The sequence below is a fragment of the Oryctolagus cuniculus genome, chromosome 6, assembly GCF_964237555.1.
Source record: "Oryctolagus cuniculus chromosome 6, mOryCun1.1, whole genome shotgun sequence".
NCBI classification, from domain to species: domain Eukaryota; kingdom Metazoa; phylum Chordata; class Mammalia; order Lagomorpha; family Leporidae; genus Oryctolagus; species Oryctolagus cuniculus.
In genome coordinates, this window is record NC_091437.1 from 92,820,506 (window position 1) to 92,839,304 (window position 18,799).

General features: G+C 42.6%; 2 protein-coding genes across 42 annotated transcripts in view; one reads left to right on the forward strand and one right to left on the reverse strand.

The window, feature by feature from the left end:
- Nucleotides 1-8,048, forward strand: part of CSPP1 (centrosome and spindle pole associated protein 1) — a 144,216-nt gene extending 136,168 nt beyond the window's left edge. For 25 of the 38 annotated variants that reach the window (XM_008255605.4, XM_070075120.1, XM_070075130.1 and 22 more), the window contains 3 exons: nucleotides 3,365-3,480; nucleotides 5,156-5,294; nucleotides 7,204-8,048. In XM_008255605.4, the coding sequence (XP_008253827.2) occupies nucleotides 3,365-3,480; nucleotides 5,156-5,294; nucleotides 7,204-7,433 (485 nt within the window). In that variant the 3' untranslated portion in view covers nucleotides 7,434-8,048. Of the gene's footprint in view, nucleotides 1-3,364; nucleotides 3,481-5,155; nucleotides 5,295-6,518; nucleotides 6,632-7,203 lie in introns of those variants that run through there. The other 13 variants (XM_070075112.1, XM_070075127.1, XM_070075122.1 and 10 more) reach the window with 7 other exon arrangements.
- An 896-nt stretch (nucleotides 8,049-8,944) lies between these two features.
- ARFGEF1 (ARF guanine nucleotide exchange factor 1) overlaps nucleotides 8,945-18,799 on the reverse strand; it is a 150,659-nt gene continuing 140,804 nt past the window's right edge. For 2 of the 4 annotated variants that reach the window (XM_070075109.1, XM_070075110.1), the window contains exons 35-39: nucleotides 16,558-16,697; nucleotides 15,207-15,375; nucleotides 14,250-14,388; nucleotides 12,153-12,270; nucleotides 8,945-10,377 (exon numbers count right to left, since the gene is read on the reverse strand). In XM_070075109.1, coding sequence (XP_069931210.1) covers nucleotides 10,213-10,377; nucleotides 12,153-12,270; nucleotides 14,250-14,388; nucleotides 15,207-15,375; nucleotides 16,558-16,697 — 731 coding nt within the window. In that variant the 3' untranslated portion in view covers nucleotides 8,945-10,212. The remainder of the gene's footprint in view (nucleotides 10,378-12,152; nucleotides 12,271-14,249; nucleotides 14,389-15,206; nucleotides 15,376-16,557; nucleotides 16,698-18,799) is intronic. The other 2 variants (XR_011389118.1, XR_007919076.2) reach the window with 2 other exon arrangements.

Consider the following 18,799-nt stretch of genomic DNA (forward strand, 5'->3'; position numbering starts at 1 on the left):
ACAGTGCGCCAGCCGTGGTGGCCATTGGAGGGTGAACCAATGGCAAAGGAAGACCTTTCTCTCTGTCTCTCTCTCTCACTGTCCACTCTGCCTGTCAAAAAAAAAAAAAAAAAAGGAAAAAATAGAAAATGCTGGTGAGGATGTAGAAGAAAGGGAACGCTTATACCTTGTTAGTAGGAATGTAAATTAGTTCAACCCTGATGGAGAACAGTATGGAGGTTTCACATTCAAAACCTACCATATGATACACATTATCCCTCTTGTGGTTTTAAATGCATAGGAGGAACCGGCGCTGTGACGCAGGAAGTTAATCCTCCGTCTGTGGTGCCGGCATTCCATATTGGCGCCGGTTCTAGTCCTGGTTGCTCCTCTTCCTATCCAGCTCTGCTATGACCGGGGAAAGAATAGAAGATGGCTCAAAGTGGTTGGGCCCCTGCACCCGTGTGGCTGCTGTTTTATTACTCCTTAATGTTATCTTGGAAGCGCTACCTAGTGCAATACTGTAAGAAACAGGAAGGAAGAAGTAAAATTCTTTGTTCAGAGATGACATGCTTGCCTGTAGAAATTCTGAATCAACTAATCTCCTAAAACTAATAAGCAGTTATAACAAAATTGCAGAACTCAAGATTAACATATAGAAATCACTTGCTTTCTGATAAACCAGCAATGAGCAAGTAGAATTTCAAGTAAAAACATGCCATATACATTAGTGCCCCCCAAAAAGAAGAGACAGCCATGTTGTGAATAGTAAGATTCAATGTTTAATATGTCAGTTATTCCCTACTTAATCTGTAGATTTAAAACAATTCCATAGAAACCTCAATTTTATTATGTGGATATACTGACATTCTGTTTCTAAAACGTATGTGGAGACACAAAATTGAGAACACTCAACAACACAATTTTAAAAACAGCACAGTTTGGAGCACCATCACTACCTGACAATGATAAAGTTAATAGGAATGATAACATGACAGTATTGAAAGAAGAGATCAGTGGAACAGAATGGAGAGCTAACAAGCATGCTTGTGCAAATACAGTCAAATGATCTTTGACAAAGGCACAAAGGCAGTACAAAGGATGCTGGAAGAACTGGAGAACATCCACATGCAAAAAAAAAAAAATCCTACACAGAACTTAACATCTTTCAAGAAAATTCAATTAAAATGAATCACAGAACTAAATGTAAATGCCAAACTATAAACTCCTGGAAGTAGGAGAAAATCTGAAAGACCTGTGGTGACACCACAGGCACTGTCCTTGAAAGAAAAATGCTTTGTAGAAGTCAAAGTCACTGTTAAATTATCAGAAGGCAGGACACAGACTGTTAAGAAATCATTTGCAGAAGACATTTCTAATAGTGGGCTGCCTTCCAAAACATGGAACTCATAAACTCACTAAGAAACCAAAAACCCAGCTAAAAGATGAGCAAAACACTTGCATACAGCTCACCAAAGAAGATACACAGATGATAAATGAGCCTGTAAAACAATGGCTACTATCTTGAGAATTGTAAATTAAAGTGTTATGACGTACCTGCTAGACTGTCCAGCGTTCAAAACACTGAAAACAGCCACATTAACAGAAACCCTCCTTTATTGCTGGTAGACATGCAAAAATGATACAGGCACTTTTAAAGACAATGTGGCATTTTCTTAGAAGAAAACCTGTTTGTATCACAGTTCAGCGATTTTACTTCTTCATATTTACCCGTGTCCATACAAAAATCTGTCTTGCCACAAATATGTATTGCAGCTTTTACTTATAGTACCAAAAGTTGGAAACAAACATGTCTGTTGTACAAAAATGGATAAAGTGTGGTAATCTAGACAATGCAGTATTATTCAATGCTTAAAACCTAAAAAGATAACATACTTTTAATTCCAACTATATGACATTCTGGAAAAGGCAAAACCATGGGAACAATAAAGGTTAGTAGTTGCTAGGAGTCAGGGAGAAGTATAAAGATACAGGTAGTGGACACATGTTATACATTTGCCAAAACCCACAGAATGTATAACACCAAAAATAAACCCTACTGTAAGGTGTGGAGTTAGGGTGCCAGTGTGTCAGTATAGGTTTCTTGATTTGTACAGATGTTCCACTCTGGTGGGGGATATGATTATGGGGGAGGCTTGTCCTGGTGTACAGATGGGGTTTTATGGAAACACTCTAATTTCTACTAAATTCTCTGGGAACTGAAAACTCTAGACAAAGGAAGACTAGAAAAATTAGACATTAGTTGTGATAGAAATCTGAAAACTTACTTTGGAATCATAGAAAGCTCCATATTGTTGGAGTTTTTCATATGAGGAGACAGGACATGGGAGCATCCATTCTAAGAGCACACCTCTGGATAGCTAACTGCTCCCACTTTTATTTAGAGGGTACTAGCAAGTCTACAAGTCAGCAGGCATGTAATTTCAGGGGGGTAGGGAGTGTGCCCCCGGGAGGCACTTATGCAGCATCTCTACACCATATCATTCAAAACAATGGACATTTTATCTTATTTTAGATAGCTTGTACAATATAAGCTTGAAAATTTTAAGTATCAATTATATGTGAAATGACTTTATTATATCAGTATTTAATTTCCCTAAAATTTCCTCAATATAAATTGTAGCTGTGTGGGAGTTGGTTCTTGTTCTTAGGGACAAAGTGTCATGATGTCTCCCCTTACTGGCTTAGCAGTGTGGCTCAGCAAAAACAGAAGCAACAACATCCAGCAAAATACATATAGAAAAAAATTGGCAAATTATCAAATGGTGATTCTTCTGTATTATTATTATAGCTTTCCCTTAGTCTTAAAATTTTTCCTAAGTGAAAAAATTAAAATGATACAGGCTATTTATCTTCGCAAATGGATTGTTGGTCAGTCCATTAGAATGGCTGTTGTCAAAAAGACTAATGATACCAAATATTGGTGACACTGTGGGGAAACTGGAGCCATCTTATATTGTAAGGTAATACAGCCACTTTTGAAATCAGTTGGGTAGTTAAGATTCTGAACATTACCATAATACCCAGCAATTTCACTCGTAGATATACACTCCAAAGAAATGAAGACATATTCACACAGTCTTGTAACTGAATGTTTACATTAGCATTATTCATAATCACCAACAAGGAGCGAATGTCCATTAACTGGTAAATGCATAGACAAAATGTGATGTATGCTGACACATTTACAACATAGCATTAATGTGTATTCATCTAAGTCAAAAACAACGAAGGATTATATTGTAAAAAATGTAAATCTATTGAGACAGAAAGTAGATCAGTGTTTGGGGGCTGGGCAGATGGGAGTGGGGAATGATTACCAATAGGCCTACATTTAAGACTTTGCTTTGTGTGGCCCATCAAGGTGCTTACGGTGAGACATATCCTGCCATTGAAGATGACACCTTCCCTTCACCATCACCATCACAGCTGCCCTCTGCCAGGGAGCGCAGGAGGAACAAACTGAAAGGACTGGACTTTGTATGTATGAACTCTCTTCCCTCCCCTACTTATCAGTTTGGAAGAGTGAGGGTCTGGGTTCTGATCCAAGCTAAATTGATGTGTCCCAATAAAGAAAGCACTATCTTTGAAATGAGGTGGACATAGCTTGAATCTAGGGCCCATCACCAATTATTCAGCTCTTCTGCCTTGGCTTCTTCAAGGCAACACTACTTTCTTCTCTCCTGAGGTGCTGAAGTAACAGCTCTGTATTTGGAATAGAAATGTTAATTCATCACCCTGCTCTTCCTCCTGCCCTGTATAATACATGAGTTTCAGAGAAGGCACAGAAAGCAACTCATCCAGGATGTAGGTGCTCCCTCCATTTTGGTCAGATCACCCAGCAAGATGAGTCAGAATCAAATCCACATTCTCTTCATGCTGTCTCATGTCTTCAGAGTGCAGCCATCATACTAACAGGCCTTGAAGCCCTCAGGACATACATGTCCTAGCAATGTCACTTTCTCATTGGGTAGGCAATTTTTTGGCAGGTTTTTTTTTTTTTCCCCTAAAAAATTTTTATTTCAAAAACAGTTACAAAGAGATCTTACATTCACTGGGTCACTCCCAGGGCTGGGCCAGGCTGAAGCCAGGAGCCTGAATTCCATCTGGGTTTCCAACATGGGTGGCTGGGGCCCAAGTACTTGGACCATCTTTTGCTGCCCTCCTAGGTACATTAGCAGGAAGGTAGATCAGAAGTGGAACATCCGGGCTGGCACTGTGGCGCAGTAGGTTGAGGCCCTGACCTGCAGTGCCAGCATTCCATATGGGCACTAGGTTGAGTCCCGGCTGCTCCACTTCCAATCCAGCTCCCTGCTAATGTGCCTGGGAAAACAGTGTAAGATGGCCAAGTCCTTGGGCCCCTGCATCCACATGGGTGACCTGGAGGAAGCTCCTGGCTCCAGATCAGTTCAACTCTGGCCGTAGCGGCCATTTGGGGAGTTAACTAGCGGATGGAAGACCTCTCCCTCTCTCTCTACTTCTCCCTGTAACACTCTCATTCTTTTGCATGTGGAAACCCACTCGTTACAGCACCATTTGATGAGAAGACTGTTCTTTACCTTACTGCTTTTCCTTTTTTTAATAATTTTTTAAAAAGATGTTTATTTGAAAGGCAGAGCTAGAAGCAGCAGAGTGGTCTTCCATCTGGTTTGCTTGCCAAATGGCCTCAATGGCCAGAGCTTGGCTGATCCAAAGACAGGAGCCTGGAGCTTCCTCCAAGTTTCCCACCTAGGTGCAGGGTCCAAGGATCTAGGCCATCCTCCTCCACTTTCCCAGGCACATTAGCAAGGAGCTGGATTGGAAGTGGAGCAGACCTGAACCGGCACCTTTATGGGATGCCAGCACCACAGGTGATTGCTTTACCTGCTGTGCCTCAGCACCAGCCCCCTTACTGCTTCTCCTGACTCTTCATGCAGTCTCACAGCTCGTAAGTGTCATCACAAATGCTGAATCTTTTTGACTGAAAGCATTTGAGCATGCACTGATTAACAGAGGAGTCAGAATATAAATGCTCTATATTTTCATTTATTTTATTATGTTCATTACAATGAACATTTATTGAGGGCAAAAACAAGTTTTGATGCATTGAATCATTCTGAACATGTTGTTGTTGTTGTTGTTAAGGGCAGTTTCTGAAATTGTTTTCTAACCACAGGATAACAGTCAGTCTAATGCACCACCCGATGGTATCTCTTTAAAATCTGTCTCCAGTGTAAATGTTGATCAGCTTAGAACGAGAAATGAGGAACGCATGCGAAGACTGAATGGACTTCAGAATAAATCTGTTAATCCAGGTAAAGGGCCGATTGTAATGGCCTTTACTAGATCGTTTAGGAACGCTCAAGCCTGCTCGCATGGAGCTTTTCACTGGTGGCTGGAGGACAGATGGAGTCAAAGTTTTGAAGTCCCATCAGGATTAATTTTACATTAGATTCTTAGTAACCAGCGAGCGAGGGTACCCATTTTAGAGTGGATTCTAAACAGATAAAATAGTTTTCACTTGTGAAATAGATCCAGGTATTGCTTTCAGGAGGGAAAATTCTGATTATATGGTGATCACTTGTTGAAGTGAGGTGATCAGAAATCAACTTCAGTACTTTGTAGGTGAATTCTACAAAGAAAATACCTTTTTATTTGGCTTTCTGAACAGCCTCAGGTTAGCATTTTCTTTTTATTAAGTTAAATAAAGCTGATCTTCTCATCCGAAGTATTCTTTGGAGACCTGGAGGTTAATGCTTATCATAGAACATACTAGGCAGTTCCTTCGCTAGCTACTAACTTCCTCCTGTAAATCTTTCCTCTTAGTCCCTAATAAAATGGCATTTTTGGACAGTACTTTTAATATATAATTTTTTAAAAAAATTATTTTGTTTGAAAAGCAGAATTAGATCTACCATCTGCTGGTTCCTTCTCTAAATGGCCACAACAGCCAGAACTAGGCCAGGCTGAAGCCAGGAGCCAAGGAGCTTCTTCCAGCCTCCCTTGTGGGTGCAGGCGGCCAAGCACTTGGGCAATCCTCTGCTGCTTTCCCAGGCACTTGAGCAGGGAGCTGGATCAGAAATGGAGCAGCTGGGACTCAAACTGGCACCTATATGGGATACTGGTGCCACAGGCGGCAGCTTACTGTGGCAGCCACAGCGCTGGCCCCACCACAATTTTCTAATAGGCATTTGCTTAAGATACTTTTAGATGTTTAACACTATTAAAATTGCAGTCATAGAATCTCTGGTATCAGTGTTATGTTTTGATGGCAGTGATTCCATACCAAAGATTAGTAAACTGAGGGAATACTATTTTTTACATTATACCCAGAAAAGTGTGGAACAGTGGGAGAGTGGGAGAGGGTATCTTTTCAGCTAAAATGCATTTTTAAATGTATACTGAGGATTACTTGTTGATTAAATGGAATTTTTATCAGGGTTGTATCTGAGAGACGATAGGATATTTTAAGAATCTACTTGTTCAGAACGTTATCAGTGTCTAAACTGTTTTTTGTTTAACATTGTCCTTTCAAACAGGAGCTTTTGGGTACGATGTGGATTGATTGCTCATTAAGTTGCACATATCCTTTTGCTGGGCTACTTCACAGATGAGATGTAATTTTTTTTTTTAAAGAAATTGACATCACAGGGTAGGAAGACAGATTTTTCTATTATACCTAATTATAAGACAAATGTGAAAACTGAATATAATCAAATTTAAAGGATGGAACTTAAAAGCTGATTTCTTAGTAGCCTAGACATAGCCTTCTTATGTTAGGGGTATAAGAACAGAAGTAATTTCATCCAGTCAGTGCTTACTCAGAATTGCATGTTATATTTCCTTATGTCTAGTGTTAGAGGTTAAGAGTATTCTTCAAACCTCCCGAAGTTAAATAAAAGCTTTCTGTTGTATCCAGGGCGTCTCCTGGAGGTGATGGTTACAAAGACAGACTGCATTCACTTGCATAATTAACTTGTTCCGCAGAGTCTCCTTTGATACATTTAGAATTTTTGTTTGCTTTAGACTCCCTCTGGGAAACTGCAGCCGTGCAGTCGGCTTATTCATTTGATCATTTTTGTTTCACAAAACGAATTCCTCCTTGGGTCTGTTTTCCTACCTTTTAAAAGGAGAGTTCTGAACAGAAATAAATGCAGAGCTGTAATGGGTCAGACTACAGGAGACCCGCATTTGTCACCTGAGTCATGTGTCTGTTGCCTCTAGTAGATGACGATGAGAGTTCACTGGTGGACCCTGATGACATCATCAAACATGTGAGTGATGACGGATCAAACTCTGTTGCAACTGAACCCTGGCTCCGCCCCGGGACCTCAGAAACACTGAAATACTTCATGGCAGAGCAGCTGAACCAGGAGCAGGAGCAGGAGCAGCAGCAGGTTCCTGGGAAACCTGGCACTTACACTTGGCAGGGGCTGTCTACTGCACATGGTTAAAATCAGTCTCTGCTGGATCCAGTAGTGCCTTTTATGGTGAGAAGCGTGTGAAACCTGTACCTTCTACCTGAGAATGATCTGCTCAGGTTCCATCTGTATATAAAAGTGCTTTTCCGTGATTGTGTAGATGTATGTTATGTACATAAATAAAAGGCTAAGATTATTGATAGAATTATATAGAACTATTTTTGCAAAATTTTGCCATTAAGGGGGTAATCAACTCTTGGATTCAACTACCGTATGTGCATTATTTTTAAACTGTTTGCCATTAAGACAAGGTATAGAAAATGTCTTAACAGTACTGTAAAACCAGGATAATCCTTGAGACAGATTGGAATCTATTTAAAATAATTCACTTGGTAATTACATCTGTTGTAGTTGTGACTATTCATTGCTAGGTAATGAGGGGATCAAATGTGTTATTCTAATGTCATTTGTAGCTACTGATTCTGTAGAAATTATGGAGCTGTAATTACTTTATTCCTGTGAGCCATGCACTAAATGTTATATCTTTCTGCCTGCATATTATTTTGGTGCCAATGAAAGGCATTGTCTTAAGTTACTAATTTATATAAATACTTCTTGACAGAAATAAATTTTTATTTTTATTATCAATGTATATTTCTTATTTAACTCAAATTGGAATGTATGCTAGGTTTCTAGAGGTTGAAAAGCAGTAGGACCACCAAGAACAGAGACTGGAATCTTTGTTTTGCCACCATGCACCTTTGGATAAGTGAGTCTATTTCCATAATCACTAAGCAGTACTGCTTCAAAGAATATCATAATTTTTACTAGGATTAGAGACTTCAACATGACAGCTGGTGCCACAGGTACTGCTTCAACAAGTTTCCACTAACAGATGTGAGATTTGTATTCAATAATGTAACAATTGTTTTACTATTAAAGGTTTTTTCTTCAATCATCTTGAAGAAAGCTTCTGTTCCTCTAGGGAAAGTCCTGATACCACACCAGTAAATATTAAACCACCAGGATGTGAGAAGCCCTTGTCTCTAAGACAGATCAGAAGGTCACAGTGGCTCCTGGTCACTGAGGTGGGTGACTCTCAGCTCTAGCATGCAGCTTGGGTTTACCAGAGCTGTGTCTTAGGACTATAAGTAAAACACATTGCTAGTGCGTGGTTTAACTGTTATCCAAGAGAGGTGTGAAAGCAAAGACTAGATACCTCTCTTGTTCTGTGGCATAAACCTCTAAAAATTATACTGACGTGTTGTATGCTACGTACCACACAATATCAATGCTGCAGTCTGCCCAGAAGGGAACTTGAGCTATCTTTGTTTCAGCTTATTCAAATAGTGTAGATTTATTCTGTATTTATAGATATACAAAATATTAAAGTTATAAATATCCTAAAGTCAAGAAAGCAAGGTATAAGGTAGGATCTAACACCAGAAGCTAGGAAAAAAAATCCAAAGATTATTGAATTTGTACTTCTGGCCAAAAATATCCTTTCCATAATAAATGAAACATGGGGCTGTGGGTTACACAGGTTTTGATTGCACTGATGAAATAATTCAAAAACTTTATTGACCTATAACCTGATTAGAATATGCCAGATGAGAATCAGTATTGTACAGAAAGTTGTACAGAATTTTTTACATAGAAAACTTTACATCTGTACCATATACATTTTATCCATCTGAAAAAATTTTCTACATCCACTGTTAATACGGAATGCTTGACAATCTTGTCTTTAACCATCAGAACACAATTCACAGTATGAATACATTTCCAGTAAATCTAACCTCCCCAAACCATGCCAGATTTATTTTAATATATTCAACATTGAATTCTGTACATAGAGTAAAATCTACATCAAGCCCAGCCAGCCACCCAAAAGGAAAGGGAAAAAAAAACCAAAAACCTAAGATTCATTTTGCAGTGATTCAAGTTTCAGTCGCAGGATCATTTATTTTAATGGCTCATCTTTAAAAGCCCTAAAATAATTATATTACAGGTAGTTCTTGTCAGGAGGGATATTTTCACCTTTGTTTTCCTATTTTTGATCTTGACAAGTATCACCCACAATAGCTTCTGGGTATGTTAAACCCTCAAAATTACCACCCCCTCAAAAAGGCAAAATTAAAAATCCCACAGAATATAAAAAAAGTTCAACCAAAATGTTTAGTGCATTTGACAAAATATTAGGGATATTTAGCAAGTGGGTAAGAAAATTAAAGAAATAAACCAGTGCAGGGAGAACTATATAATGTTATGATTTTATATTACAGACCTGCATCTCTGTACATTTTTCACAGAAGGATGATTACCAGTATCTCAGACAGCCTGAGTGTGCAAAAATCTTCAGAATACCATAGGTGCTAAATATTTTTTACCATGAACAATAATTTCTTCTTCCCCTACCCCCCAATTAGAAACATTTTATCCTTCAAAATACAGCTCTCCTGAGTTGTACTTCTTGCAGAAGTTCAATCTTTATAGTTCTTTGGGTAAATTTCACTTCCACAGCCTGCCAGAACATGTGGGGCTCTCCCTGCACACAGGACAGGCCTGCGAGCATAAACTGACACTTTTAAAATAGGCTTTCTGTTCCACATGAGCCCAACACAGCACACAGAATCCATCAGATTATTAAAAGGGCCTGGAGTGTTCGAAGTTTGAGTTCTAAGCATCTTTATCAATAACTCTCAGACACTGCAGTTCAGAGAAAACCATTTTTCGGGCAGGAAACCTCAGCTCTGGCCAGGGTCCTTTTAAAGAGCAGAGGGATGTAAACGCCACAGAACACAAGATTCCATCACTGCTTGTTTAGTCCAAGTTCCTGTTCAGGTGGTTGTGATATCTGAAAAACTACTCCAATTCGCAGAAAAAATCTTCTAAGAACAGCACGAAGTTCAGGAATCAAGTCAAACTGCATGATTTCACATAACAGAGGGTAGTAGAATGATGCATGAGCTTTAAACTGGGGGGAAAAGAATGGATTTCTCCGTTAGTAGTGCTTGCACTGCAAACCACAAGGCCTAAAACTGCACACACTGACCACAGAAGACAGGAGAAGCGGGGTCTGCCTCAAGGAGTGAGCATATGGATGATGGAAGCGAGAGATGGAAAGGCAATCTTTTGATCCACTTAATAAACTATTCATTTAATTATCTGTCCTGATCTTGTAAAACATTTGCCACTATGTATCTTGCAACAAATTTCTCAAATTTAGCATTGCTTTTCCTGAACAACAGCACAAGAAAGAAGCCAAGCATGAACAACAAAGGTGCTTCAAACAGTTCCTGGAGGGGTGGGCATTTGGTTTGTTAGCTGCTGAGACCCCCATGTCTCTCCCTATCTGGGTTCAACAGGTGGCTCTGCAGCTCCCGCTAATGCAGACCTGGGAGGCAGTGGTGGTGGGTTCTGCCACTCACATGCAAGACCTGGATTGAGCTGTCAACTCAGAGCTTTGGCCTATGCCATTGTGAGCACATCCAGGGAATGAAAAGGTGGGTAGGAACTGTCTCTCAAAAGCTTATGGAAAAATGAAGATATTCTTGATACAAAAAGTTTGTGAAATCCATGCAATTTTTTAAAAAAAATACACATTTTGCATGAACTTATCTGAATCCCTTGCATGTACAGATTTCAAAATTTTTTGCACCAAAATTTCATTTCATTTTCCCAGAACTTTTTGACATGCCATCAGAATTGTTTCTATACAATACAGGTTATTTAAATTACATCTTTTTGTTTAATACAATTTTTTAAGATTTTGTGAAACTTTTACCTAATATATAAACACTGTGCAGACAAAACTATACATTCCATATTTACATGTCAGTCTGTGTTGACTGCATCTTTGCTGTAGTGCCTTAGCCTCTGAATACAACTCTGCCCGCTGTTTCCTCTCCTGCTACTCTGCACACCACCAGGAAGCAGGATGACACTGTGACAAGAACATGGCCTGGGGTCTGCACGCAAGAATTCTTGACTCTGTGGCTCTTGGTGGCCTTAAAGCATGGATGGAAATGCACCTGGGCACTAGGGCGCGTGACCTGTGAGGAGCACTGTGCAGCACCCAGTGGTACTGCCCTGCCCCCCTAGGAGTCCCACATGCTTTCAGGGCCTCCACTCTTGGGGGTCACAACTACCCTGCTTCCTTATATAGGAGTTGCTACCCTTTTTTTTTTTTGTAAATGAAACATTGTTGAAAACCTTAAAATATGCATTTATCTTTAATTATATATAATTTGTATTTTACTTTCATTTCTACTGGCTCAAAATTTTAAAATGAGTTCATACCCCATTCACTAGGGACCATGGTCACAAAGAACCACTAACTACGCCAAAGGATGACTGCAGCCTGGCTCACAGGCCCAGGAGCCATGCTACATGCAGCCTTCAGGAGTTGGGGGAGTGCAAGGCTGAGGAGTGGGCTGTACATCTTTTTCAAAATGGGGCCAAAGTGGAGACTCCAGGAGTCATGATGGAGACTAAAATGCAAGGGGCACCCAAGAGTTTTTCAAGATGTTCTAAGGGACTCTGATTTCCTCACCCACTGAACACCCTATAGAATCTTGGATTAGAGAACAAAGCTAGGTTAGGAGGGAGCACACTGAGGCCAGCTGAGGCAGTTAAGGGTCTTGAACAAGCAGCAGCAGCACCTGGGCTGCGAGTGGAGGCAGCCCTGCCTGGAGTCACAGTCACAACGCCGTGCAGTAGACATGGAGCTGGTGGGAGACACAGACTTACCCTGTTATCACTGATCTTTAGAACTTTTGTTAGAAACAGCAGCAGTAAGTTAGTCCAGGCTTCCCGGTGACTTTCTGATGTTAGAGTGAGGAAGTAACTGAGTGCTTCACTGCAGACGCTGCAAGAGAAGGTCTCCTGTTAGTTCTACAGTCACTGAGCACGACAGAGGCGGCAGTGAGCAGTAACTATTCGAGCGCTTGCGGGGGCTGCCGCCTGCAATGCCACCATCCCATAGGGCTCATGTCCCCGCTGCTCCACTTCCAATCCAGCTCTCTGCTAATGTGCCTAGGAAAGTGTGGAGGATGGCCCAAGAGCTTGGGCCCCTGCACCTGTGTGGGAGACCCTAAGAGCTGGCTGTTGTGGCCATCTGGAGAGTGAACCAGCAGATGGAGGATCTGTCTCTCCCTTTCCCTCATTTAACTCACATAAATAAATAAATCTTAGAGCTTGCCAGATCCTATCTATTTAGATTAGGAGTACTGGGGCCAGCGCTGTGGTGCAGCGGGTAAAGCTGCCGCCTGCAGTGTAGGCATCCCATATGGGCACTGGTTCGAGTCCCGGCTGCTCCACTTCCAATCCAGGTCTCTGCTATGGCCTGGGAAAGCAGAAGATGGCCCAAGTCCTTGGGCCCCTGCACCTGCGTGGGAGACCTGGATGAAACACTAGGCTCCTGGCTTTGGATAGGCACAGTTCCAGCTGTTGTGGCCATTTGGGGAATGAACAGCGGTTGGCAGACCTCTGACCTCTCTCTCTGCCTCTGCCTTTCAAATATATATATATATTTTTTGGACAGGCAGAGTTAGACAGTGAGAGGAGACAGAGAGAAAGGTCTTCCTTTTCCGTTGGTTCACCCTCCAATGGCTGCTGCGGCTGGCGCACTGTGCTGATCCAAAGGCAGGAGCCAGGTGCTTCTCCTGGTCTCCCACGAGGGTGCAGGGCCCAAGCACTTGGGTCATCCTCCACTGCACTCCCTGGCCACAGCAGAGAGCTGGCCTGGAAGAGGGGCAACCGGGACTAGAACCCGGTGTGCCGGTGTTGCAGGCAGAGGATTAGCCTATTGAGCCAAGGCGCCGGCCTCAAATAATTTTTTTTTTTTTTTAAAGATTAACAGGTGTAATAGTATCAACATTTACTTAGATGTTCTTCAAATTAGGAAAACCAAACATATTTCAGAAACCCAATGCAACTTAAAAACCCATATTTTCCTATCTCTAAATTTCACTGAATTTAAAGCCACGATGCAGAAGCACATGTATAAATATGGTGTCAAAAGATCTGGGCTGATGTTTAGGGTGGCCTTTCCCTTTGACCACTGAAGGCTTAGATCTTAGCTCCTCTTGGCCCTACCAGTATTGTCAATAAAAATGGGAGAACAGAGACCAGGTGATCTTTCTAAAGTCCATTTAACTGATCTCTGAGAACAAGTATTCCCCAACTAGACACAAACGCACAATGTAGGTGATAGTATTCTTCCTAAATGGCATGTTTCATTTTTAGTATGGGTTTAAATTTGTCATGAGGTAAAACAGAATGAAAAAGGGGTTGCATCAACTGAAACTCCAAATATTTTTGTTCCAACTAAATGCAGGCAAATTTTCACTTGCACAAATCATCCCTCTGTAGAACATGGCTATCTCACAGGATTAGAAAGGACGAAACACTATAATGGTTTCCAGTTTTTAAATTTCAAAGGAGAAAATAATCTTTGTCACCCTGCAGACATGCCACCAGTTGTTCAAAGCGTATTTGTCTGTAAGACTATTTGGTGGGGCCAGCAACTGTGGCGAAGCAGGCTAAGCTGCCCCCTGCAACACCGGCATCCCATATGGGCACCGTGGTTCAAGTCCCAGGTACTCCACTTTTGATCCAGCTCCCTGTTCATGCGCCTGCCAAAGCAGCAGACGACAGCTCAGTTCTTGGGCCCCTGCACACACAGGGGAGACCTATCGAATTCTGTGCTCCTGGCTTCACCCTGATGCAGCCCTGGCTGCTGCGGCCATACGGCGCACTCATCTGCTTGATCCCGCCAGTGCCCTTTTCCTGCTCTGGCCCGTGCAGCCACGTTGGGCAAAGGCAGAAGCCAGTGGAGAGTCTTACTTTAAAAGCCTCTGCTGGACCTCCTCCCAGGCACTGACCCGGTTCTCGTCCATGTACATCCGGAAGAGAATGCGCAGCCCACAGGCCAGGCTGCTTGTTTCCTGCTTCAGAAGGTTGGGCTTAGACTTGCCTTTGAAGCCTGCAGAAAGGGCAAGTTTCTGGAATTAGTTTGAGAAGCATCTCACATAAAACAGCCTGTGCGGTGGCACATTCTGTGTGCATTCAGCAGAGGTGCGTGAGCCACACACAACAGCCTGTGCCCAGCCCACAGCCATAGCCCACAGCCCACAGGGCGGCAGTCACACAGAGGGCGGCACGCTCTGTCCACAGGAAGCCACGACGCGGCTGGAGGCCTGACAGGAAGGAGATTTCTGTACTTAGAATTCTTTCTCTTTTCAAGTATTCCTGACTTGAAACACAAAACACTCAGGGCAGACATCTGGGGTGAACAGGGCAAAGGCCAGGGACCAGGGGAGACTCAATCGCCAAAAGCGTGCAAGGTCCGGTGCTTGTGGAAACAAGGCCTCTGTGCACCTCAGCACCAACAGTCTCCGCTGAAGTTGGCGAGGAAGAAACAAGTACACAGACTACTCTCTCCTGAAGGTTAGGTCGTAATGGGAAGAGGATGAACAAAACCACTTTCACGGAAATAAAATAAGCTAAGCAAACATAAAACACCTAGCACTCTATTCATAAAAGGACAGCTTTTTCTGTGTTGATGAGTATCAACAGGAAGGCCCAGGCTGGCTAAACAAAATGAAAGAATTGGTACGGCCAAACAACAGGTGCACTATAGAAGGCAGAAACCAATCCGCCAGGTGGTTCTCTGGCTTACCATTACCCAGTGAAAGACCTGAGCAGTGGATTACATCGCACCGCGCCCAGGCCTGAAGTGCAGCCTTGTGAGCAGCACAGAGCCCCTTAGTGAACTGCGTGAAGTGACAGCACACAGCTTACCTGCTTTCCACAGAGCAGTCCTTTGTTCATTGTTGGAATTAAATGCTTTTGCAAATCTATGCGACTCTAACAAGCAGTCCAGTAGCTTAAAAAGTTGCTGGGATGTTAGGAAGCGATACATTCCTTGGTCTTGAGTATCAACTCGAACATCAAAGTCCACCGCATCTCTCTTAGAAAACCAAACCAGCAACAGCACACACACAGTCACATCCTCTTAGTAAATAACAGATTTCAGTATCCCCAGAAACTTAGTCTGCTCTATGTTAACAAAGGGTTAAAAACGCCTGCTTGCTCTTCTGTATCCCAAACACCAAACACCCCTCCCACTGCCCCAGGTGGCTGCTGGAATCTGACCCCTGGGCCTCTGTGCTCACCCCAGCCCTGCATTCAGCCCCTCAAGTCCTCCTCCTCAACCACGTGTAGTCACGGACCATTTATTCTCTTGTAAGACGCCTCACTTCTTTTTAGTAACTGGCTGACTACACATCCGTAGCCATGAACTGCCAGGAGAAAACAGACTGGATTTTCTTAAAGCCCCAAGGGCTCAGGGTGCTCGCCCGGCACCCTTCCCTAGTTCCTGTTTCTAGAAAGCCAGCTCACTTTTTCACCTCTCTCCTCGGTATCTGAAAAGGTTCTTCTAGCCCTACATGGTGGATGACTTTTCTTCCCATCTCAGTGAGAACCCAGAAGCTGTCAGAAGAGACTTCGAGACTTCCACTCCCAAACGTGCCGACCTTGCTGCACTGAGAACCCAAACACTCCCCTGGATCTCTCACTGCTACGACCCAGACGGCCCCTACTTGGCATCAAGTATTATTCCTAGCTACTGAAAATACACTCCAGCAACTGCGCAGCCTCTGGTACTGTCCTCCTTCCTTTTAATGGAAAGCTCTCATCAGTGAACACACTGCCTACTGCCAATCTGGAGAACAAAGCAAAGCAAATCCCTCTCTCGACCCTGTCATGCTCCTCAAGCAACTTCCCTGTGCCCTTTTACAGCCAAATTCTTTAGAGTCAACACTCTTTCATGTACCCAGTTCCTCCCTTCCCTTGTACCCATTACAATTATGCTTTGTCCTCAATGTCAAAATGGAGCACAGTGAGGTCATCAATGTTATGCAAACAGCAGGAGGTACTGCTCATCACCAGGAGCTGCAGATGCAGCCCTCAGAGCTCAGCCCCAGCCCTCCCCTCCGCTCCAGCTGCATTATCTCATGACTTCATCCAGTTTCGCGGTTTCAAACGACACCCATGGGTGATGGCTTCCCAAACCTCCACCCTGCTCCCTGCTCTCAACCCTGGACTGTTACAACTACAGACAATAAGAACAGCCGTCCTGACATCTCCTTACCTGCGCTGCAGCTAGGTTTTCCGCATCTTCCTTCTTACTTGTGGCTGGGAAGAACACGATGTTGTCGATAGTCTGGATGAGTTCCAGCTGCACAACACATTTAATCAACAGGGCAGCAAACAATTTTTGTTCTGGAAATTCTGTGAGGAAACCCCCCCAATGCACATGCAAACAAAAAATTATTTTGAATCCTTTATGATTTCTATGACATTACAATGCTAAGGAAATACTATGTATGAAAGTACCCTGCACATTACACCCTGAGAAGGACATACTGTTTTTCACACTGCACTGCTTGCCAAAACTTTCATTTAGTTAATATTTAGAAAAGTAACTTTTTAAATAACAAAAATATCCCACAATTTTTAACAGTGAATACATCTAAGACAGTTCCACTATGAATTACTAAATAAAATTCAGATCTTTAAATAAAATTTAACAAATGAATAAAAAATTAAAAGTTAACTAGAATTTGCTATATACCCAAGTCTGACCTTTGAATATAGGTAGCATAAAAGCCTGCACCATAACAGAACAAGAGGAACCTGATCTATGCAAGACAAGTGAAGGACAGCCAAGAATTCTCATCAGACCACGCAATACTGTGTTTAGCCACAGCACACATTTTATTTGCATCTATATTAATAGTTACAGCTAAAATAAAATGAATCCACCAGCCAAGGCTGGGCTAAGTGCATTACTACAAAGCAGCCACAGCAAATTAGCAAAAGTCCTCCTCCTACTCTGCATTCTTGTGTGCAGCTGTAACAGGAACTATGTTCCTCTGTCCTCAGATCTGCTCAAGGTTTTCTCATGATTCATCGGCCCACAGGGCATCTTCGTAAGAGCCTGTCATGCCACTGACCATCCAGTTAAGCAAATACAGAGACACAAGGTCAGGAAAGAAGACTCAACAACTGGGATGCTGAGAGGGCTAGGCAGGGCTCACGCAGTCCCACGACCACTCAGCCTTAAAGCCACAGCCCGATCTTGCTTTTCAGGGCCTTCTCTGGAGAGTGGCTGCCTATTGAGTCTCACGGCAATGGCTCTAAGCACAAGATGATTGAAAAGCCTTCTGCTGCTTTCTACTATAAAAAGCATTCCACTAAAACGTCCCTACTTTTGGCACCAAACTGTGGAAGTTAAATTCATGTTATAGGGCAGCAACATAATTTGCTTCAACTTATTCTTACTGAGATTATTAACAAAGACTCCCTTTCACACATTTTTCAGAAACGTTCTATCTAACATGTGGTTCTTAGAACTGGATCTCAAGTTTAAAAAAGTCCCATGGTTGTCTCTTGTTCATAGTCCTTTATCACAAAGATGATACGAATGGCACAGTCTCATTCACTCATTTGCGTCATAGAAACCTCAGTTCCTGGGGCAAGAGACTCCTGACAGCACCTGCACTCCAGCAGGGACTTAGCAGCTGGCAGACTCTAGGGAGAGGTCTTTCATCAGTCCCAATGAGTGCCAATGTGAACGCTCCCAGATGTTAAGAGAGCTTCCCAGCAGGACGCCTGCCAGCTGCAGTGAAGCTGAGAGATGAGCAGATGAAACTGCACTAACTCAAGAGGGAAGCCAAACCTCTCCATCCTCAGAAAACAGGACAGCAATCCTAACGTCTCACCAGCAAGAGCCACCAGCATATCTGAGGACATCTACCTGGAGAAATTTTGCCCACAATAAGCCCTAACATTGCCAAGGTTTTAACAGGTTACCAATGTCAATGGGTCACCACAGGAGAGCATCACTAAGCAGACTTTACCTCCACAGAGTCTAGATAAAGTGGCTGTGTTTCCTGAAAGTACGCAGGAAGAATGAGCCAGCTGCCCTTTAGACAGGGTAGGGGACTCAGGTTTGTTCTGCGATTTCATTTCTCTGAGCAGCAGAATCAGATGGTAACTGGCTTCCATACCAAAGAACTACCACCTACCCGACAAGAGAAGGTGCTTGTGGGAATATGGTGCCCATTTGTTTTTACTCAAGCTCCACCTACTGTAAATCGACAAGTCCAGGAAGAACCTTACCTAAAAACAGCTAGGGAGCAAGAGCAGGGTGCATACGGATGTTGTGAGATGCGCACAGCTCTGGGTAGCAGACAGCACCCTTGCTCCAGGAGAAGGTATACTCCCAGATCAGTCAAGTGAAAAGTCAAGTCCTTCTCTCACACAACTCACTATTCTGCACTCACGGCATTTTCCAGGGCAGACTGAAACTGCAACGGATGCTGACCTGA